The sequence below is a fragment of the Lycium barbarum genome, chromosome 5, assembly GCF_019175385.1.
Source record: "Lycium barbarum isolate Lr01 chromosome 5, ASM1917538v2, whole genome shotgun sequence".
NCBI lineage: Eukaryota > Viridiplantae > Streptophyta > Magnoliopsida > Solanales > Solanaceae > Lycium > Lycium barbarum.
In genome coordinates, this window is record NC_083341.1 from 128727009 (window position 1) to 128750260 (window position 23252).

Genomic DNA, 23252 nt, shown 5'->3' on the forward strand with positions numbered 1-23252 from the left:
ATATTTTATTCTGGTGGGATAAATGAACTCTTAAAGGGTCCCTTTATCAAATGATTAATCCAACTCCCAAACCTAGAAATGTAAAGGTAAATCATTTTTTACACAATCAGCAATGGGAGTTGGGTGATAATGATCCTTCTATACCAAGGGATATCCTGGAAATGATCAGGAATATCTCTATTGGCAATGAAAGGGAGAATGATGAAGCAATCTGGAATTTAAATAGCAATGGAACATTTAGTTGTTCAACTGCTTATGAAAATCTTAGAAACAAAGATGTGCCCCCCCCCCCCCTCCCCTATTTATAAGTACATTTGGATTAAAGAGATTCCTTTTAAGATTTCCTTTTTCATGTGGAAACCTTTAAAGAAAAATCTTCCTCTAGATGATTACTTATCAAGATTTAACATTAACAAGGGCCCCAGCTGCTGTTGTTGCAAGGTAGCATGTATTGAAATAGGTGATTATGTTTTTGCAACAAGTGAACTGGCCAAAAAAACATGGCATACTATAACAAGACCTCTGGGATTTGCTGTCACTGGAAATTCTGTCCAAGCCATTCTTTGGCAGTGGTGGAGACAATAAACAAGGAGCTTAGTCCATAAATTCTTACTACTTATCACACCACTGATAGTATGTTGAGAAATTTGGAAAGCAAGGTGTAGACAAAAATTTGAAAACAAAAAGACTACAGCCTCTAATATATGTTTTAAATCTCTATTTCAGATCAAGGTGGACATTGGGAAGAAATTCAAATACATTGACTACACATGGAACTGGAACAAGGTCTGCCTTATGGCAGAGAATTTCAAGGCAGTAATCACAAGCAAAATGATCAGGTGGATCAAACCAACAAGAAACAATTGAAAACTTAACACAGATGGAAGCTATATGAAGAATCAAAGCAAAGCTGGAGCTGGTGTCATTGTTAGAAACAGAATTGGGAACATGATCATGGCATTCTTATATCCATCCCAATTCTACATTAAAAACTATAGTGAAGCTCAAGCAGCTGTGATAGGAATCTCTTGGTGTGTCAACCAACAATTTGAGGCTTTAGAAGTGGAACTGGACTCCTTGATGGTGGTTCAAATATTAAATGGTACTCCTAAACCTCCATGGACGATACAAGGTATCATTGATGAAATAAGGGCAAAGATGATAGGCAAAAACATTTTGGTTAAGCACTGCTATAGAGAAGGGAATGAGGTTGTGAATGTTCTAGCTAAACACGCTGCACAAGTACAAGCTCCAATAATTTTTTTGATTGAAGGAGACTTACCGTTGGAGGCTAGAGGTCCTTTAAGAATGAATAAACTTGATCTTCCATCATTCTGGAGACAAGTGAAGAAAAACTCTGGCTGGTACTTCGAACCACCATGAGCAAACCTAGTGTAAATGCATTAACTTCTCATAGTTTCAATGCATCTTTATATAGTTTGCTATAAGGGTTACTGATTAAAATGTTAAAATATAGTGTATACTGTCTTACAAATCAAAGGAGGTTATGTATTAAGCCCCTCTCCAAGCCAGTGTAAGTTTTTGTGGAAAGTAATAGACAAGGTAGGGGTCTAGCCAAACCCCCCATCATCAATGGTGATGGTTTTTGGTTAAAAAAAAAAAAAAAAAAAAACAAAGATCACAGTTTCGAGCCTCTTGAGAATGGAAAAAAAATCTAACAAGGAGCACTTTCCCCTTTAATAAATCTTACACGGCGCGAATCCGAATTAATGAGGACCCAAATTAAGGTGGTACCAGACACTAAGTGAGAAATTCAAAACAAAATTTGCAATTGAGTAATAGTTATAGGACACAGTCGATTAAACACATTTTAAAACTTCATACTAGTAACATCAAAATTGGAAAATATTACTATGAAATTAATCTACCTAAGCTGCTAAAGTATAAAAATATTCAAAAATACAAGCTAGGGTTACACATAGGGCAACAAATGTTTTTCTCTAACCAATCTTTCATGCAGTTAAAGTGAAACATATGTTTGCACGACATCTTTATAATTGGGGATCCTCCAAAAATGTCTTCTTCACATACTTTGCAATTTTTAGTGGGAAGAGTTCTTGCCAAGGCATTCCTATCATTCTCATTTATTTGCTTGTACCGGTGAGACATATCAAACTTAACATCAACCCCCTGTTTGGATGGTTGTTTCCCGTGGTTCATTAATGTACAGTATGGTTTTGTATTGTATTGTACTATATTAATGAACGCAATGTTTGGATAGACTGTATCGTTTATTGTGGTTTAATAACATTTGTATTGTTTTGTTTGACTGTATGGTACTGTATAATAACTAGTAAGTTTACTAAAATACCCTTAACTCTTAATTGTAAATTAATCTATATATATTAATAAAACTCAGGTAAAGAATAAAATGGGAACTTTAGAAAATAAGTAGGCATTGGGTGAGGGTGGTGGAGGGGCGAGTGGTGTGAGGTGGGTGGTCGTGGGATGAGAGTGGGGGTAGTGGGTGGTAGGGTGGGGGTGAGTGGTTATGGAGATAGGGGTGGGTGGTGGTGAGGGGTAGTGGATGGGGGTGGTGGAGGGGTGGAGGTGTGAGGTGAGTGGTTGTGGGATGAGGGCGGGGTAGTAGGTGGTAGGGTGGGGGTGAGTTGTTATGGGGTGGGGTTGGGCGGTGGTAAGGCGTAGTGGGTGTTGGTTGGGGTCGTGGGGGTGGGTAGCAGAGAAGCGGGGTAGTTGGGGTTTGGGTGGGTGGTAGGGCGGGGTGGGGGTGAGTGGCAGGGGTGGGGTCAGGTGAGTGGTGGGGTGGGGTGGATGGAGGAGGATGGGGTATAATGGAGAAATGAAATACGTAACCACGGAAAAACCACGAAATCTGTGGTTACAAAATTTGGGATTTTTTCATGGTTATATAACCATGGGATGAACCACGGGTTTACAACACCATATCACATAATTTTAAGAATAATAAAAACAAACATGGTTTCATAGAAAACCATACATTAATGAACCACAGGAAACCACCATCCAAACAAGGGCCAAGATTCAACACGTGACAATCGTCCACGAGCACGGAACAATTGCTATATTGATTTTCCAATTCGATCAACTCATCAACGATCACTTTGCATTCGAAAACTAGAAACTGCCAATATCTTAGTTGGCCGTGTATAGTTAGATGAGTCTTTTTTGGGTTCTTGAAATCTTGAGATTCCATTGTGATGCATGTTGAGATTTGTGGAGGTTCGCTTATATTCTTTTTGCCAGAAACATCATGCCAAAGATGTTCCGTTTTGCAAATTAATTGGATTTTAACTATCCAAAGGCAGGAGGATTGGGATGATTTCTCGGTTTCATTTTAGGCCACCCAAAGCTGTAACGCAATTTGGACTCTTCATAAATGGAAATTTCCATATTGCTTGACTAATTTTAAGCTTACAAAAGATAGATATGTGGGTCAAGATAATTTATAGATATTCCAATTCTAAACCTACTTTAAGAAGGATTTAGATGTTTGGGCAATTTGCAGGATTGCCCTTCGCTGAGGGTGGTCTTTAACTCTTGCCCTTCAAGCAAAATTTCGCTGTAATAGGCAGAATTTGCCATGCAGAATTTGTATGGACAGATTTGCAAAATTCTGCCTTAAGGTGTGAAATTCTGCCTTGTGATTTTTTATTTTTTTTATTGAGCGGGGGTTCGAACTCACAACCTCGAGGTATTAGGCGAAGGGAAAAACTTAAAGACCACCCCAAATGAAGGATAATCCGTGCAAAAAAAAAAAAAAAAAGCAAATTTTTTACCCTGATTAAGCCTATTTCGACTTGGTTTAATTTTGGGGTGGTCTTTAATTTTTACCCTTAAAATTGGTGGTCTTTAAGTTTTACCCCTCGCCTAACACCCCAAGGTTGTGAGTTTGAACCCCAGCTCAGTAAAAAAAAATCGCAAATCAGAATTCCGCAAGGCAGACTTAGCAAAATTCTGCCTCAAGGCTGAGGCAGAATTTTTGTGCACAGGCAGAATTTCTATCTGAAGGGAAAAATTTAAAGACCACCATTTTGAGGGGTAAAAATCAAAGACCACCCCCAGCGAAGGGCAATCCTGCAAATTTTAGAAACGTTTTAGGTTAAACCCATACGGACTTGGTTTTAAGTTTAACAAGTTAATACTTCTTTGTTGTTTACAAAGCGAAAAAGGTTAAGCTGGTGCAAATATTATATCAACGTACTCGAGAAGATTTGGCAAGCAGGCCATTTCAAAACTTTAATTTATTAGCAAGCGCCTTAAATTCTTTTTCATTTATTTTTTCGGATTAGGGTTTAGAAAAGGGGGCTGATACATTTCATAATTTTAAAAATTTTGAATGTTTAAACTTATACACTTAAGTCCTATTGACTAGTATTAAAATATAAAAAATCCCTCTCTCTCTCTCTCTCTCTCTCTCTCTCTCTCTCTCTCTCTCTCTCTCTCTCTCTCTCTCTCTTTCTCTTCAGTCCCTTTCACTTTCCCAATTTGAACTCTCTCAAGCTTCTAACCAGCTTTTCCTCTCCCCCCAAGCTTCAATATTGTTCAATCATGGTCCCTAGGTATTTTCTTTAATTTTGCAACTCTGACGAAGCATTTTGAGCTCCATATTGCCCTGAAAGTTGTTATTTTTTATCGATTCATGGTGTTCATAAAGTTCCAATTTTTATTCAAAATTTTGGAAGTTTAGCCTCTTTTTTTTTTTGTTGAAATATGTGCTATTTATACCTATTTTGGTTGTTACGTCTTTCTTTTTCTCTTTTTGCTTATGTGTTGTTTATACTTGTTTTGCTTGTTTCGATCTTCCTTATTCTGTTTTTGCTTTTGGCAGATGCATTATGGTCTATTACTGGACTTTTGGTTGATTATTCTTGTTTTTCTATGGTGGTTGATCAACGTCACTCTATTGTTTGTATATAGATCATAAAAAATGCCTAGATGTAGAGGAAGAGAAGTAAAAGTACTCCCCCGTTCTACTGATATGGTCAAACCCCTTTTGCGAATCTTAAAGATAAAAAAACGGAAGGGGTGAAGAAGTTCGACGAGTTGGAAAAAGAAAAAGAATTGTATAAGCTGATAGTGAGGCCTACTCAGATCCCATAGATGAGTATAGTGTGGATGGTAATCAAGGTGATAGTTATGTTTCTGAGGATGGTTCAAAGCAATCTAGTACTGATGAAGATGTTTATCCCCTATTCTTGCCATATTGTGCAAAGACAATTAATGTGGAGAAGTATGGTTTGGTTACTTGGCTGGATGATTATGATTCTTTCCCAGCAAAAGTTTCTGTTAGGAGCAGGTTGACGTTGTTAGCTGAATCTAAAAAGCGTCGAGAGATCAAAAACTCAGGAAAATGTTCAAGTGTTCATGTTTTGGTCAGTTTAGAAAACTGTCAGAACACTTCATCAATTTCAATAGACGGATGGTCTACTATCTGCTTTTTCGTTATATGGATTAGAAAAAGAAGCATGAGATGTGGTCCCTCGTGAGTGACAAGCCTATGTATATTGGCTTGAAGGAGTTTGCTTTGATGACTGGTATAGATTGTGGATCTTATCCCAGCCAATCTAGAGAGGACATGGCCATTAGGATAGGGGCAGCATTCTGCACAAAGGTTACTCGCAACAAGAAGATTTCAACAGAAAGTCCATTGGTGGTGGTAAGAGGGCCTAGGCTAAACAAAGAAGAAAAGCTTAAATGTTGTCTTGTGTGGTTTGTGCATACAACCTTGCTTGCAAAGTATGTAGCCAAGGGTGTGGAACATGATATGATTAAAATGGCTGACGATTTGAAATTCTTCCATAACTAACCTTAGGGAAAGGAATCCTTTGAACTCACCTTGTAATACTTGAAGCAAAGGGTGGACATTACTAGGAACCACCAAACCCACGCTGATAAGAAGATTGCTTCATATGCTCTCTATATTGCATCATATGCTCTCAATGGCTTTCCCCTGGGAATTCATGGTAAATATTATAAACCACAGGTGCAGTAGATTACAGAATGCGTGTTATTTATTTTTACACTCAGCGATTATTTGTGCCATAACAGGCCTGGATATATGAAGCTTTTGTCGCACTTGAATGGAATGCTGGAAAATCAAATAAGGTTCCTTTGACTATTCCTAGGATGCTTAGGTGGTACACCAAAAAAATGGAGTGATTTACTGAAGATGATCCATTTAGGATTCGAACGAGAGCTTCAGAGGTATAAATTTGGAGTCTATTATCAATGTTTTTGCTACAATATAAATTAAATATTAATGTTTTTCTTATTTGTAGGTTGTGCACCCTTACATCATTCCTACAGTGCGTGAGTTGGATTAGGAATACATGAGAAACCTTTTGACATATGATGATGAGGTTAGCGATCCCATCATAGATACCTTGAAGGGTGAATAGGAAGGCGTGACTGTGTTGGCTATACCAAATCATGGCTCGAAGGCTTCTAGTAGGTCGGGAAAGGAGCCCATGGAGCTTTTCGATAAGAAGAATACTCATTCGGAGGATACTCATTCGGAGGATTTTGGTGGTAATTCAATCGCAAACAATGATGGGGGATGGTTTGACATTGGGATGTCTAGGGGTCGTGCGGCACCAAGTGGGGCCCATTAGCGTAGGTGGAGCAAGAGGGACTGCATCAGCATGTGGAAAAGATGGAGGAGTCTTTGAAGGTTCTTCTCGCCTATGTGAAGGAGGAAAAATTCAGAAAGAGTGGGAAGGCGAAGAAGAAGATGGAGACTCTCAAAGAGAAAGGTGAAATTTGTGAACTTTTTTGTTGAATTATGTTGTATGCGTTATGTATTTTGTTAATTATGTTCAAAAAATGCAGTGCAAGCACCAATGGTTGTGCGAGCTATTGAGGTCCCTGGACCAGCTGTTGAGGTTAATAAGGTTGATGTCCCTAGACCAGCTATTGAACATGAGAAGGTTGAGGTGCCTAGACAAGTTGCTGAGGTTAAGAACGTTGTTGTACCTAGACCAGCTGCTGAAGTTGAGAAGGCAGCAGATGTCCCTGTGCCAACTACTCAAGTTGAGATGGCAAAAGATTTCCCTGTGCCAACTGTTGAAGTTGAGAAGGCAAAAGATGTTCCTATGCCAATTGCTCAAGTTAATGATAAGGATGCTAATGAGACGAGTCAAGCTAATGTTAAGTTTGACTCTGAAAAAATTGTGCTGGGCGTTATCGCCTAGATTAATGGTTCTTTGAAAAATTAATTTTGTTATTTGGGTTGTAACAACCAAGTAAGTTTCTGTTGGATGTGTGTGGTGGATGATAACAAACAATCAGTAGTAATGCGTAATTTGACTGTTGTAACAGACAACTAATTTGACTGTTGTAACAGACAATTAATTTGACTATTTTAGATTTTGAATTATTGTAAATTTTATTATAATTTATGCCAAGGTTGGATCATTGCAACCTTCGTATCTAATTGTGTTGTTGCCTTGTGAATTTGAATTGCTTAAGCACTTTAGATGTCTTCAAACATGATTGATTTTACAAGTAGCTAGTGGTCACTTTCAAATAGGTCAAGGTTGGATTTGCAACCTTTGTATAACTGTGTTGCTGCTTTGTGAGTTTGAATTTGATCATCGACTGTGAACTAATGTTTACTATTATCAACTATGAATAAAAGTTTATACGCAAACTCAATAGATATGTCATAACGCTTGAGGACAAAAAAAAAAAAAAGTTAACATCTTAACGATTTGTTTAAGAAAGAGAATTTTCTATTATAGTTAGGTAATTGGGCAACTTTTTTGGACAAAAAATTATTTAGTGACCCTATAATGCTTGGACTAAGTTGATTAAAGTAAAAGCTAGCACGGGTACTAAGTCCGTTAATTTTTTAAAGGTTTCATACGTATATATCACTATTTGTGCTTAGATATTTGTATGCTACTGTGATAGACATTATTAGAAAAAAATGTTTTTTCCAACGATATTCGGTGGAAAATTTGTGATATAAACATGATTTCCATCTCATTCACACCGAATCAGTTCACTGGAAAAACATATGGTGCGAAATAGGTTTCCACTTAAATGCTGAGAAACTTCATACTTTTTCCGTGTAAAAACACTACTATTTAAGTTTTTTCCCACCGACATTAAGTGGAAAATAGACACGGAACATTTTTCATTGAGAAATCAATCAGTGGGGAAATAGAGATTTTTTAATAGTGAGATATAAGATATAAAAGACGGATACAATTTTAAGCACGCCGTTATAAATAAAAGTTTAAATTATATACATTGTTAGCAAATATATTTTTTCACACTCGTGCTCCCAAAGAATATTTACATGCTACTTAAAATATGAAATTTATAATCTTAAACATAAGAATAACAAGGTTACCTATTATAATAAGTAAAATTTACCTAATAGTATAAAAACTATTTTGCATTTTCAGTACATAATTAAATTCAAAATCCACGAAGAGTGATAAAGCCGTCTACCAAAGGGAAAAGGAATGCGATTAAGTTTCCTTTCTTTTTTTCATACTTAGGTCTGTTTTTAGGAACGACACCGAAACCCTTTCGTAATCAAATTCAAGTTACTAAGCCCAGTAGGTCTTGGATTAATTTTCTTCTCAACTACTATAAATACATAAGACTATAGCTAACCTTGAAACCACTTTCTATGTTTTCCATATCAACTCTTTGAACATGGAAAATACTTTAGAAAACCACCATACCACCTCGAATATTCACATAAATATTGATGTAAAATATATCCCTTCTCCCTCTTCTTCTTTACCCCCTTTAACCATTCAATTTCACCTTCATACTAATGAACAATACTGGTATGTACCACCCCATGACCCTACACAATATCAACCCCTAGATGATTATAATCAAACTAATACCAAATCACTTCGTCTCACGCTCAACTCTTCTGAGTACATGTCAGATGACATGTTCTACCATGTCATGCAACGAAATTTCGAGAACATGGACGAGCAGTACTTTGACAATAATCGTCGTGACAGAGTCATCCAAGATATGATACGTAAAATACGCGTAATTGTTAATAACAGATCTAAGAAAGGTCTTAAGGAGTTCGAGATTGTCGTTGGCGTAACATTAAACATTGACCATGTTTTTTCTCATGCTGTGGGGATTTTGTTAGGAGAAGAATCGCGGCGGTTCAACAGGATGGTACCTGCATGTGAGTCAGCGATGGAGTTGTTAAAGAAAAAGGAGGTTGATGAAGAATGTACGAATGATGATTGTGTGATTTGTCTTGAAAAACTTGGGAAGGAGAACGAGTTGTTGTGTATGCCTTGCTCACATAGGTTTCATGGAGATTGTATTATCCACTGGTTGGAGAATGGCCATTGTTGCCCTCTTTGCCGTTATGAGATGCCAACTAATCATTAGCTATGAGGACTTGTAGTAGTTTTCAAATACACAAATTCTATTTCAAAAAAATTGTAAAATCTATACTCAAATTTGTAGTCAAGATTAAGTATTTAGACATTCATACTCAGATCTCCTCCACATAAATTGGGATGGAGAGAGTATATAAACGATTAAGGAAGTACAGACATGAGTTGAATAGAACACTTGGAATAAGTTGGAGAATTCGAACCTTACTCATTATTGTGGCTTTTCACATTGTTATATTATGTGTTTTAAGTTTGATTAGAAACAAAAATTTGAGAAAGTAAAAGAAATTTTTTTAATCTTCTGGTTTAAAAAAGAAAATTTTTTAATCTTCTGGTTTAAAATTAGGGATGTGTATGTTGTAGCAAAATGTCCTTGAATTTTTTGATTTTAAACATATATGCTATGTGATATATTGGAATTACAGATATCCCAGATTTGTTAACTTGATCAAGTAGCTGAAGGGAAAACTAAGTGGATGACAACCCAATATAGTGAGAGCCAACTCAGTGTATGAATAGGTTACACAGTGAGCAATTCAGCATTGGACAAAAAAAAGAAAAAATCTATTCTTGGAATGCCAATGCATCAAAACATATAAACAAAATTTGGTAGATATATGTGAAATATACAATGACAAATCAAAATATGTATATTCTCTCTGAGTCATCTTCCACGAGGAGACTTTTGATAGGCTTGTAATGGAGATGCCGAAGGTGTCATATGCAAGGGCGAGCGATGTCTCATAGGTGAAGATACAGCCACGGGGCTGGAAATACCCCGATGCTCAATATGGGAGAGTTTGCTAAGACCTTTTGGTGATTGAAGTTGTTCAAGAGCAGTTAAAACCTCGGACATTTTAGGGCGGAGCTTGGACTCATTGCTTAGACATTGCCAAGCAAGGTTAGCAGCTGTATATGCTCCTTTCTGAGGATACTGGCCTTCTAATTTTGTGTCCATTATTCGGAACAACTTCCTTTTGTCTCCTAAATATGGCTTTGCCCAGTCTACAAGATTCTGCTCTATACCGATCTTTGTGTTATCAACAGCACGTCGTCCTGATAACAGTTCAAGCAACACCACGCCAAAGCTGTATACATCACTTTTCGCTGTTAAACGACCTGTAAGATCGAGCGATATTTAGTTACAAGATTACTCAATAAACTGACAATGGAAAGTGAGTTCATAAGGAAAACAGAGTTATGTTTACTCATAGTAAGAAATTAAGCCCGTTATTCTCCATGAAAAATTAAAAGTTCGGGACAAATTATAGTGCCATCATAGGCATCTGGGTAAGAACGGGTATACAGCTAAACGTCATAAGTCTGTTCTCTTAGTTCAATTAAAGCCAATGGCCAAAGCAAAATTATGGATAACATTGTATTTCTGACACAAACTAATATACATCCCAAAAAAAAAAAAGAACATTCCCAAATATATTTCCTATTTCTGGCAATTAACGCCAGAAAATGATCATAATTCCACCATACTAGTCTATGTTGAGTGCATGTCGGATCCTCCAAAAATAGTGCATCTTTGGAGGTTCCGACATAAGTATGGAAATATTTGTGGAGAGTCCGAACAACATATATTCTTGTAGAGCATTACCATCACATCTAAATTACGAAGAGTTAAAGTTACAACAACCATATAGCAAGATTTTGTCATTAAAAAGTCATTGTTTAAAATGTTTTATTCCAAATTCCTACAAGAGGATGTCTTAACCAGAAGGTAGTGTTATATGGTCAATACAGCTAACTAGAGAGGTGATGTATTAACCTGTAGCAACATATTCTGGAGCAGCGTAGCCTTGTGTACCCATTACTTGAGTGGATACATGTGTGCGATCACCAGTTGGCCCTGCCTTTGCCAAACCAAAATCTGACAGCTTTGAATTAAATTCCTGTGGTACCAAGAAAAGCAAACATGTCTTGAGCTTTGCAAGATACCAGGAAAGACTTATCCTAAGGAAAGGGGGGATCAGGGTCTATTACGTACCGCATCCAACAGAATATTAGAAGCCTTGAAATCCCGATATATGACTTGTTCTTTAGCATCATGAAGGAATGCAAGGCCTCTAGCAGCACCAATAGCCACCTTAATTCTTGTTGCCCAATTTAGAGGCTGAGGTCCTCCTGTTTTAACAAAGATTAAGCCAAGAATTACCACCAATTTGTAAATACACATAATTCTAGGCAGAACAGAGAAGAAATTAGCAAATATGAAATCACAGCAGTAAGACAAATCCAAAGCTAGGAAAGGGGAGAAAGCTGACATACTTCTAAACAAATGGTTCTCCAAGCTTCCTTTAGGCATGAACTCATACACCAATAGGTGATTGTCACCTTCGATGCAGTAGCCGATGAGTTTAACCAGATTTTGATGACGAAGTTGCCCGAGGTAATTAACTTCAGTCTGCAGAGTATTTGACATTTCATTACTGTGCCAACGAGAACAAAAATTCATTTAAGCAGGACAAGTGCAAAAGTAACATACCAACCACTCCTTGTGACCTTGAAAACCTTCTGGCTTCAATTTCTTGACAGCAATCACAATTCCAGAACCAGGTTTCGAAGCAGTAAGAGTTTGCGCATCGATCCATCCTTTAAAAACATAACCAAATCCTCCTTCCCCTAGAAGACTGTCAGGTCTAAAATTCCTCGTTGCGTTTTTCAATTCATTGAAGGAGAAGGATTTGACATTAGGAGAAAATAATATTTCGCCTTCGGATCTTGGAGTAGGAAGGCTTTCAGAACTGCTTTTCCTACCATAGGATGGAATACTTAGGCTTGATGGAACAGAAGAATTGCTCTTTTTGCTGGGAAATCTTGAAGCTTCAGAAGCTGGCAGATAAAATAGTAGGAAATGTTATTTTTCAGTCACATTGCTCACATAGTATATCAATATGTTTTTTTGCTATAGAACTCTTCTTTTCAACACTCTGCTTAATTTTAGGGGACAAGCCATGACTTTGCATTGTCATCAATTTCAGTTAACACCTTAAGTAGGTAATTACTATGATGTGTTTTTACACTATATTGAAGGGTGTGTGTCAAGATCCTCCATAAGTAGTGTTTTTTTGAGGATCCGACACACGTGATACAATATTTTTGAAGAGTCCGAACAACAAGTTTTACATCCTAAGCTTAAGAAAATTTTAATTAACAATCAACATCCAAAACTCACAAATCTCCCTACCAAATTATCTTTTAAAAAGTCAAATAATTTGGGGAAAAATTAAAAAGATCCATGCTTTTATGCACCAACATATATTGACTTACTGATTAAACCAAATTCATCAACAAAAAGGAGCAAAATGAAGACAACCCAAAGAACAAAATACACCCATCATAAAGCAGAATGAGAAAAACATACCCAAAAAACAATCTCTAAACCACAAAAAGAAGAAAAAGAAAAAAACAGGGATCAATGAACTAAGTTCTGAAACATAACAAGACTACTAAAAGCAATTAAAAGCAAAGAACTATATCACACCCATCTCAAAAAGATACCAAAAAAAAAAAATCTTTAACTTTTCCAACCAAAAAAAAAACACACACACACACACAGAAGAATAAAGTACCTGAAGGAGTATTAGAGCTAAGAGTAGCTTCAACTTTAGCTGAGGAACCTATGCAATTGCCCATCACAAAAAAAAAAATCAATCTTTTACTAGCTAAAATTCAAGTCTAGACAACAATTTTTCTGCAAAAATTTCAAATCTTGAACAACCCCAAATACAGGATATTTATTTGGGTTGTGTACAAGATATGTGTTAGCTAAAGAAAGTTTGGTAAGTATTGGTGGAAAAATTGTGAAAAGGGTCACATGAAACAACTACCAAGAATAGCACTTGGAGGCTTTTAGTTGGTTTAATATATAAAGGTAAAAAAAGGAATCAGAAAGGAAGAGTTATAGAAATAGGGAAGTAGCTTCCTTTTTATTTATTTGTTTTTTCATTTTCTCACTTGTCTCTTTCTACTTGCTTTATTATCACACATAAATCAACAAACGTGTGTCCATAGTGATTATTGTGGGGTGTCACTAATCTTCATCCTAGTTTTATTCCTAATTTGCCCTTACACATTCACCATCTTCGTCTTTTTTTTCCTCTTAATTATTACTTAAATCAAAAGCGAGCACACGGATATAAAAGATGATGGGACAGACCCTTATTCCATCGAAGCAGACATAAAACAATCACCTTGACATAATTTTAAAATTGGTTTAATACATGGACAACCCCTTAAATTTAGCAACAAATTTCATTAGACACTCAAATTAAGATTTGTTCCAATTGAGCTTATGGACACTTAATAAAGTGTTCATATTAGACCCTTTCAGTTCAAATTTCATTTCTTAAAACAACTTTTGTCTGTATTACATCAAGCATTTATTAGATATTTAAGTTAGTCACATAAAATATGTCATCTCCTTTAAATATAGTACACGTCAACCTCAAGAATAGGCATGAGGTTATACGTCTTGTTGAGGGAAATGTTATGATTATAGGAGGTGGCATATTTTAAGTGCTTAACTTATTTATGTAATGAACGTTTGAAAACGCGACTAAATTTTTTAAAAATTTTGACCGAAAATATCTAATAGAAACAATAGGTGCTCAATCAGAACATGTCTTATATATTCATTATACTGCTTTGTTTTAATTTATGCTTCTTATTGTACTATTGATTGCGTCAAAGGACTTTTTTTTATCATAATAATTGTTTTAAATACTTTTTAAATTGTAAATTATTGTGACTTATAGTATTTCTTATTTAGTGTCTACATATGTATATTTTATAGAACTATAAACATTAAAAATTTATATTCGAATTCACATTAATCATCGTACTCCGCATCAACCCATATGAATTAATTAAAACGGAGGAAGTAAGTTATACGAAAATATTGGTGAAGTATAAAGTTTTTCGTTCGTTTTATAAGAAAGAAGTCAAAATCAGGATAACCCAAAATATGTAGTAGGTCAATTAATTTACGGGAAATAAAGAGTCCATAGCAAGTTCTTTTTTTATTATTATTAATATAATATAATTGTCCCAATAATTGAAAAACCTAATTTTTTTTATTTATTTATTTTTTATTTTATTTTTTGAAAAACCTAATTAATGTGAAGGAGTTGTAGGGAAATACAGGACCAATAGCCCCATGATAAAAGGCCCTACTTATGCGGAGTATTTTAAAAGGCAATTTCAGGACTCACTTCGGGGCGGGGCATTGGCAAAATGCCTCGGGGTTAACTTGCAGGGCGTAGTTCCTGTGAGGCTTATGTCCTAAGCGCTCGACTATACGCCCTAAACACGTCTAACGCCCAATGCTTGCGGCTCGCCTAACAGTTCTTACACAAATTATATATTAAATTCCTTAATTAAAATCGTTGACCCTCATAATTCTTTAACAAATGAAAGATACGTAATAGTTTTTCATCTATACAAATAAGAAGATTGGGTGTAACTCAAACAACAAGTCGTACTATTGCATATTTACTATTTGATAATATCGTGAGGGTTGTGTGACAAGAAGGTGCCACCAAAACTTAAAGGCAAGTTCTACAAAGTGGTGGTTAGACCAACTATGTTGTATGGGGGGGAGTGTTGGCCAGTCAAGAAATCTCATGTTCAGCAGATGAAAGTGGCGGAAATGAGAATGCTGCGATGGATGTGTGGGCATACTAGGAGCGATAGGATTATGAATGAAGTCATCCGAGACAAGGTTGGATTAGCCTCAATGGAAGACAAGATGCGGGAAGCGAGATTGAGATGGTTTGGGCATGTGATGCGGAGAGATGCAAATGCCCCAATGCAGAGGTGCGAGAGGCTGGCTAGTGACAGTTTCAGAAGAGGTAGAGGTAGGCTGAAGAAGTATTGAGAAGAGGTGATTAGATAGGACATGGCGCATTTCCTGCTTACCGAGGACATGACTTTAGATAGGAGGGTATGAAGGACTCATATTAGGGTAGAAGGCTAGTAGGTAGTCGCGTTTATCCTTTCTTACGAGTAGTTATATTGCTCTATAGTTTCTTGTCTCTTGATTTCTGCGAGTATCTGTTGGTTTATAATGGCTTATTAACTTTCATTGTTTTCATTTTCATAATTGTTTTGATTTGTTTGCCCGTATCTGACCTTTCATATGTCTTTTCTTGAGCCGAGGGTCTTCCGGAAACAGCCTCCCTACCTAAGGTAGGGGTAAGGTCTGCGTACACTCTACCCTCCCTAGACCCCACGTTGTGGGATTCACTGGGTATGTTGTTGTTGTATAATATCGTGAGGTTCAATATCACTTAATATTTCTTTTAAAAATACATAGCTGAATTGTACATTTTCACTTGTCATTGGTCTTTTGGTCCTATGTATTAAAATTATCATATTTTATTATTTCGCATTTTGAAAGTAATTTTATTTTTATTCATGAAGGAGTTACGTTTTAATTATAATATTGATAAATTTTATTTATTATTTACTTATAAGGAGATAAAATGAATAGTGTGATAGTAATATTGTTTTAAGAAATTGTGATTTTTTCATTGTTTGAAAGTTAAGATTTTAAAGCTGATCTGCATTTCATAATAGCTTTTATTTCATTGTATTGTTTATACTTGTAAAGTTATGTTCTATAATAATTACAAGTTGTAAGTGACATATAATGGATTGCTTTGATTAGTTTTTTGTGAGGATCAAGCACATATATATGCTTTTATTTTATATTTTATGTAATTTTACCTATTTAAAAATATTTATTATAATTATATTATTTTGTGAAAATATTAATAATTAAATACTCATGGGGCTTACATCCCATGCCTCGGGTTACGCCTCGCCGAGGCATACATAAAACGTCTCGCCTTATGCCTTTTAAAACACTGCTTGTAGGTACCCTTTGGTCATTATTGTATAGTTAAGAACTTTTTAATAATCTATTTAAAGCCAGAGTATCTATATTACTCCCTCCGGATCAAAAAGAGTGTTCACTTAGCCTTTTTTTTTTGTTAAAAAAAGTGTTCACTAATCAAATCAAGAAAGAATTAACTTTTTTTTTTTCAAATTTGCCTCTATTAAGTGTACTGTGATCAAATCTCAATACTTATTTAATTAGGAAAGTTTAGTCAAATTATCTATTTTTATTTAAAAGTTAATATTTTTTAAAAAAATATGCAAATAGTTAAGTGGACACTTTTTTTAATCAGGAGGGAGTACTAGATTGCCTAACTCATTGCCAAGAAAAGAAGAAATTATTATTTTTACGGATATAAGAGCCTTGTCCGCCCACTCAAAACCGACCATGCGTAGTCTTAAATCTTAATTAAGTTGTGGCTTTGGGAAATAAAGGGAAAATATTATTTAATGTGGAAATTGGAGCACACAAACATGTGTGAGTGTGTAACTTGAGGAAGACAAAATGGGAACAACTTCAAGAAAAAATATGTCGAGGTGCCCTGATAATGAAAGCATTAATAACACATAGAGGTTGAGTGTTATTAACTTTTTTTTCTCATTCGATATCCGAATTCATATTTCAGTCCGATTAAATTTTGATCGCACACTGTAGGGTCAATTTCTGAGGCGGCGCTCTCAACAGAATATTTTTCATCTTTAGGGGCACAAACCTGAAACTTCTAATTAAGGGTAGAGGGTCCCAACTATCCCAACACAACCCATATTAAATACTGGTCCCTTTTCCCATCAAGGAGTTAGAAATTATAAAGAGAAACTGATTATTAATTACTCCATCCATTCCATAATAAGTGGTGTTTTACGCATTTTAATTTTTTCCAAAAGAAGTGATACTTTAGGATTCAAGAAGATTTTTGGCAGATTCTTCCAAGATTACCCTTATTTAAATAGTCAAGATTCACTAGTTACCTTTTCTTTTTCCAGAAAGTAGTAATACTTGATTATGGATAAGTTAATAAAAATACTCCTACTTTTCTATTAGTGAGCAATTTCTTAAGGTATGCATGAGCTTAAAAAATCATTTATTATGGAACGGAGGTTGTAACTTATAGTATGGTCCAAACAAACATTGAACTTTGGAGGAGGAAAATATTTAGTTCACGCTCTCTCCCACCTCCACCCACCCCCCCTACCCCGAAGGCGAGATTAGATCAATTACTCCCCTGTCCCAATTTGTATGGGTTTTTTTTTTTCAGTCTAAAAAAAATGACATATTTTTATATTTGGTATTTTAAGCTTTTCATTTTATTCTTAATAAGATTTTTTAAAAACCATATAAATACATATGGCTTGTTTAGGCCACACGGTTGAAAAGTCTCTTTTTCATTTTAACACTACAAGAAAATATATATTTGGCAACAATTTTTTTTTATTGTCATAGATAGATTATTGTTGCAAAAAGTACTTTTGGCAACAAAAAAAAAAAATTTTGTTGCATGAACTTTTCCCAACGGCTGTTATTGCAACAACGTACAACAACTTTTTTTTTGTTGCCAAAAGTACTTTTTGCAACAATAATCAATACTATGGCAACAAAATTAAATTCTTTGGCAACAAAAAAATCATTTGCCAATAATAAAATTAAGTTGTTGCCAAATATAATTTTTTTTGTTGCGATTTCTATACTTTTTTGTAGTGTAAATTTCGTGCTCAATCAAATACAATCACATAAATTGTAACAAAGAAAACAATATGTTTCAAAAAATATTGTTCTTAAACTCATTGTAGAAAAAGTAAAAAGTCTACGTTGAGGGAAACAACAAACTAAAGCTTATCAAGACATTTGATTTAAACATGATAAACAGCATGAAATTGGAAGAGAAAATGTATTATGTATTTCTTTATTCTCAATGCTCCATTGGTCCACATAGAATCATTTTTTCCTTGTTGTTCAATTTATAAAATTAAATTTTCTTCCAAAAGTAAATATGTTAATTTCACAATTATCCTTCTCTAAATAACATGAGTTCATTTAGCTACGAAGTCCTTTATGCGAGAAATTTGTATTCAAATTAGGGAAATGTTGGAGTAAAAAAGAAAATATTTATTCTGTCTCTATTAGAAATAACATAATTACCAACAATTTAAAGAAGAACATGATATTCAGGATTTGGAATGTCCTTTTGTCTTTTTAGAGGAAGTGTACTATGTTTCACTAATTTATTAGACGCTTTTTCAAAAGGAAAGCAAGCAAAAATATATAGGAATATAAGAATAATAATAATATATTCCATTTTTGTGCAGTCAACAGGTACCCACCAACGGATATATAAATAATATTTTGAATATAATACTTTATCTTATACAACAATTTTGAACTAGTGGGGACTTTAGAAACGAGCTTAGTTGACTTTTACAGTTTAAAATCCAGCAGTGTCTGAGCCTAGCCAAGACGGGTCTAATTCAAGATGGAAAAAAATTAAAAAAACATCCACTTCAGTCTAGGAGTGAGCATTGTATGATAGATATCGATTATCATATTGAAATTGAATTTATTTATATCGCGATTTCAGTAATATGATATTTGATACGGTATTTAATATGTATTTTCAAAAAGTTTGGTATTCGGTACGGTATTCGGTATTCATAAAGAAAATACCGAAATATCGAATACCATACCGAAGTATATAATTACATATACAAATCATATATCTTAGTATTATGATACTAACAAATCTGTAAACTAGTATTATTAGAAAATTAATTGTCTAAACTTTGAAACTTTAACTACTCTATCTTGATTTAAATGTCTTTTTTGTGTAATTGATTTACAAAGGGGATTGTTTGTACTTTCTTTTGAATATTTTTACATGTGTAAGGACGTTTTTTAAGTAGCGGAAGTCATAATTCTCCACGATATGAGTATATGTAAGTCGAAGTCGGACAAACTATTGTACCGATTACCGTACCGTAAAATACCGAAACCGAACTTTAAAATACCGAAGCGCACCGAATTAATTTTGGTACGGTAATAGTATAGAATTTTTAGAAACCGAAAACCAAAATTACCGTACCGAAGTTTCAAATACCGTACCATGCTGACCACTGCTTCATTCCCATACTTTCTTCATGATTCATACTGCTATCATTTTTTTATTACTTACTATTTTCTTCGTCCTATTTTATGTGATACAATTAGAATTTGAAGAGTTAAAAGGAAATTTTTTATTGTAATTTACTCATATGTCTTCTAAATATTTTGAATGGTTAGTTATTCCGACTATAGTACTTTTCATGTAATTTCTAGATATGTAAATTTTATTTAAAAAAGCTTTGAATATTTTTGTTAGCTGAATTTACACTAAAGATTAGGTTGTTGACCTCGCACTCTGATCTTTCATTCAGACCCTATTGGGCAACCTGTGTGCTAGTGCGTATAAGCTTGGGCTTTCGTGTCACATAAAATGAAATGGAGTTTTAGAACTCTTATTAATACTGAACTCAAGTTTCTGGTTGGGACTTTGTGGAGTTGAGGGAGCGCGATATCAAAATCTAACAAATACTGTCTTCGTTCACTTTTATTTGTCTACTTTTGATTTTTCATGCTGTTTAAGAAACAATGATTAAGATAGGTATTTTACCACAATACCCCTATTAACTAATACTCAATCTCAATAATTGAAACCCAAATTCCCATACGTAATTATTAGAGCAATATGAAATTCCACGGTTCGTATATATACTAGCACTTTACAACTCATCTATCTCTTTAGTGCTTTAAATTCTTTGAAGCCAAACAGTACTAAACGAAGGGGTTTGTGTCAATCTCAATGCTATGCATTGGTTAAGTAAAATTGACCATTACAATTTCTAGAAGTCTAGTAAATAAATTAAGGGTAAAAAAAAAATTGTCTAATCTTGATATGTGAAAAATGACAAGTAAAAATAAAAATTTATTTTAAAAATAGTGAACAATTAAAAGTGAACGGAGGGAGTAGAAGTGTTGTCAGGCTATTCACCATTTTAAAAGTAAATTCCATGCTTCAAAACTATTCTTAGTATTAAAGGGAAATTGTACCTTTTTTAAAAATCTAACGACATTAATTTGAATTATTGTTATCCTGATTGTTGCAGAAATTTCTTAGCCAACATGGCCAATTATCCTTATATCCATTTGCTTCATTTGGCTTTCCTTTACAGGGGAGAAATAAATTCTACTATATATCAATTTGTGTGAAAATGTAATATACAAATTTATTGCATTTTCTATATTTCACTTCATTTCATTTTCTCATTACTTAAAACCTAATTGCATTCTTGGAAAGAGTGGACTACATTTTACTCTAATTTACTAGACGCATTTTTAAGGCAAGCATGCACCCAAAAAAAAAAATACCATCCACTTAGCCCCACGATTTATTCTTGATATAGCATGCAAATCATTTTATTAATACTATTTCCCATCTTAAATAAATTCATTTTACTGTAAGTTTGTTTTATTAGTAACTAATGAGAAAATGCAATGAAGTGACAATTGTGGAATTAGATTCTAAAACATAAGCATGATGTAATTTTTGTAAACCACCTCAGCAGTGATGTAAGATTCCTTCAAAGTGTCATTATCCATGGGAGAAAATTCTTCCAATGGTTTTTCCTCCCCTTTTTCCTCCTTTTCCCGCTTCCTTTTTCTCCATTTGCACTCACTTACTTTCTTGAATTTGGGGTCATTGGTCTGCTTGCAACTTGTTTAAACATGTTTAATACTTTAACTTATTTTGCCAATTTTTCAAAATCTGTTTAAATTAAAAAGAAGTTCTGTCAAAAGTATTTTTGCATAGTAGTGGTTAGTATTTGGCTAATTGATTTGTAAAATACTTTTGCCAATTCATTCAATTTGAAAAGTAATTAGAGCATCAATTTATTTTTGACCAAGGATCTAAAGGTATTCTTGGAGAAAAACTACTTTTTTCAGCCTATGATAAACAATTTCTGCTACTACTTAAAACACTTACTTTTCTTTAAAAGTTTGACCAAACACCTTAATTGTTAAGCTAAGAATTTTGTTTGAAAATAAACATTTTTAACCTCTCAGAAACTTAGCCAAAAAAGTTATAAGTCTCAAGACCCTCGTAATAAAAATTAGATGCACACATAAAGGGGCGTGTTATACATCTAATATATATAAATAAAAATGTTTCATCTCTGACCATTTAAATTTTTAAATATGTTGTTTCACATATGATGCAAATACAAAGTAAATAGAAATAGTACTTGTGGGTATGAGACAGTGGTGGGAAATCAGAAGAAAAAAAAAATGGAAGACCAACAAGAAATTGTTGTAGGATGGACAAAATCCCTCCACCCTTAATTATATTAGGAGTTTCAGGTTAGGCATATACAGAAAAGATTTTGTTAAGAAGTTGTTCCCCTTTAAGCTCTAAGCAACGCGAATTCGGATTAGTCGGAGCTTCGATGTGGATATTGGACGTTCGGTAAGAAAACAAAAAGGAAGGGAGGTATTTTTCTTAAAAGAAAAGTCAAATATTCTTTGGGGCCAAATCTGAGACATTGATTAGCTAACATAGTCAATGGGTTGATACTATATCATCACGCTAATTGCCAACGAAAGTATTGCGTCCTAAAGGAAAACATGTAGCCAAACTTTCAAAGTTAGAAATAAATATAATTACTTAACACGTACGCAGAATTTTCATGTGCAACCCATTCACACTGGAATTGGCATAAGTTAGCTTCCTTGTTGACCAGATTTATTTTCTCGAATATTTTAAGTCTGTACAAGTGGAAATATTATCACAATTCACAGCAAGATTTTTTTATTGGAACTTTGGTATTAGTTAATTTGAAATCATGGGTGGCCATGTACAGTTATGTACCATCCTAGCAAAGTCATGGGACCTTAGACTTGACTCATTAATGAAAGACCTACAGTATGGGAAGAAAAATATAATAATTTCTAGTAGTAGATATTTTAGGAGTCTTGAGATCCATTGTGGAAATCAATTCGACAGCAAAAATTTTATCCTTAGGGTGTGTTTGGTACAAAGGAAAATATTTTTAAAAAATAAGTGATTTTCAGACTTATTTTTTTATGTTTGTCAAGTAAACAACAAATATATATTGTCTCAAGATCATTTATATATAATCTAGCAAACACTATGGAGGTAGTCGTCAAGGTGGAGGCAGAGGCGGGGGGTTGGGGTGCGGTGTTGGAGGTTTAGAGGAGACAATTAATGTAAAATATTTACTTAAGAAACTTGATTTTCTTGTTTGGAAAGTTATTTTCTTGATATTTAAAGACAGCTGTTTTTCTAAAGATATGAAAATTTAAAAATAAAAATTCAAAAAATATTTTTTCCGTACCAAACACACCTTAAATTGTCCATTGATCTTATAAAGCAAGCCTTGAGTTTCGAATTTCGATTGTGATATAGGAACTCAGTAAGAAGAATCTCATAGAGTACTCAACAACTTGTGTAATTGCCACCTTGTAGCGTAGGGAAGAAATTCTAGTTTTGGAAACCTTTTTATGGATCAAGAAAATTCAACTTTTTGTAGGACGTAAGACTTTTTTCCAATGGTATAGCTACTGCGTTCAGTACCAAGCAATAGGTAATTGGACATTGGCATCACGTACATAATGGTGAAGGATAAAAAGTGATATTGTTGATTCTACATGAATTAAGTGATCAATAGGGATATTAGAAGTTTTTTCAGTTATAGGGCGGAGAGAGGGAGGCAACTGAAACTTTTAGAGTCGAGTTTACGCTCTTTCCTCCTCTTTTGAGAAGCTTTTCATAGCCGTAGTCGTACTCAAGTACCCTTGTAGGGGAATCCACTTCTGAGATGGAGAGAATCCCGGGATGCATATGCTCTTTTCAGGGTTGAAGGAAGAAGTAAGCGCAACTATTGGACTTCTTTGTGGTATGGGGT

The 23252-nt window shown here is 34.5% G+C and overlaps 2 protein-coding genes across 2 annotated transcripts; one reads left to right on the forward strand and one right to left on the reverse strand.

Moving 5' to 3' along the window:
- The first annotated feature begins 8907 nt into the window (after positions 1 to 8907).
- On the forward strand, positions 8908 to 9384 carry LOC132639787 (E3 ubiquitin-protein ligase SIRP1-like). Its single transcript, XM_060356207.1, has one exon. The coding sequence runs from the start codon at positions 8908 to 8910 to the stop codon at positions 9382 to 9384; it is 477 nt and encodes a 158-aa protein (XP_060212190.1).
- Positions 9385 to 9865: 481 nt separating this feature from the next.
- Positions 9866 to 13247, reverse strand: LOC132641527 (probable serine/threonine-protein kinase PBL3). Its single transcript, XM_060358558.1, has 6 exons — positions 12974 to 13247; positions 11887 to 12233; positions 11670 to 11805; positions 11389 to 11525; positions 11170 to 11293; positions 9866 to 10511 (listed from the first exon to the last, which is right to left on the reverse strand). Exons 1-6 carry the CDS (start codon positions 13035 to 13037, stop codon positions 10057 to 10059), a joined length of 1263 nt encoding a protein of 420 aa, XP_060214541.1. The 5' UTR covers positions 13038 to 13247; the 3' UTR covers positions 9866 to 10056.
- Positions 13248 to 23252: the final 10005 nt, after the last annotated feature.

Coding starts and splice junctions, on each gene's coding strand:
- LOC132639787 (XM_060356207.1), top strand. CDS start 8,908: ATGTCAGATGACATGTTCTACCATGTCATGCAACGAAATTTCGAGAAC.
- LOC132641527 (XM_060358558.1), bottom strand. CDS start 13,037: ATGGGCAATTGCATAGGTTCCTCAGCTAAAGTTGAAGCTACTCTTAGC. Junction 11,806..11,886: donor AAGGTCACAAGGAGTGGTTG/GTATGTTACTTT, acceptor AATACTCTGCAG/ACTGAAGTTAATTACCTCGG. Junction 11,294..11,388: donor CTAATATTCTGTTGGATGCG/GTACGTAATAGA, acceptor TTGGTACCACAG/GAATTTAATTCAAAGCTGTC.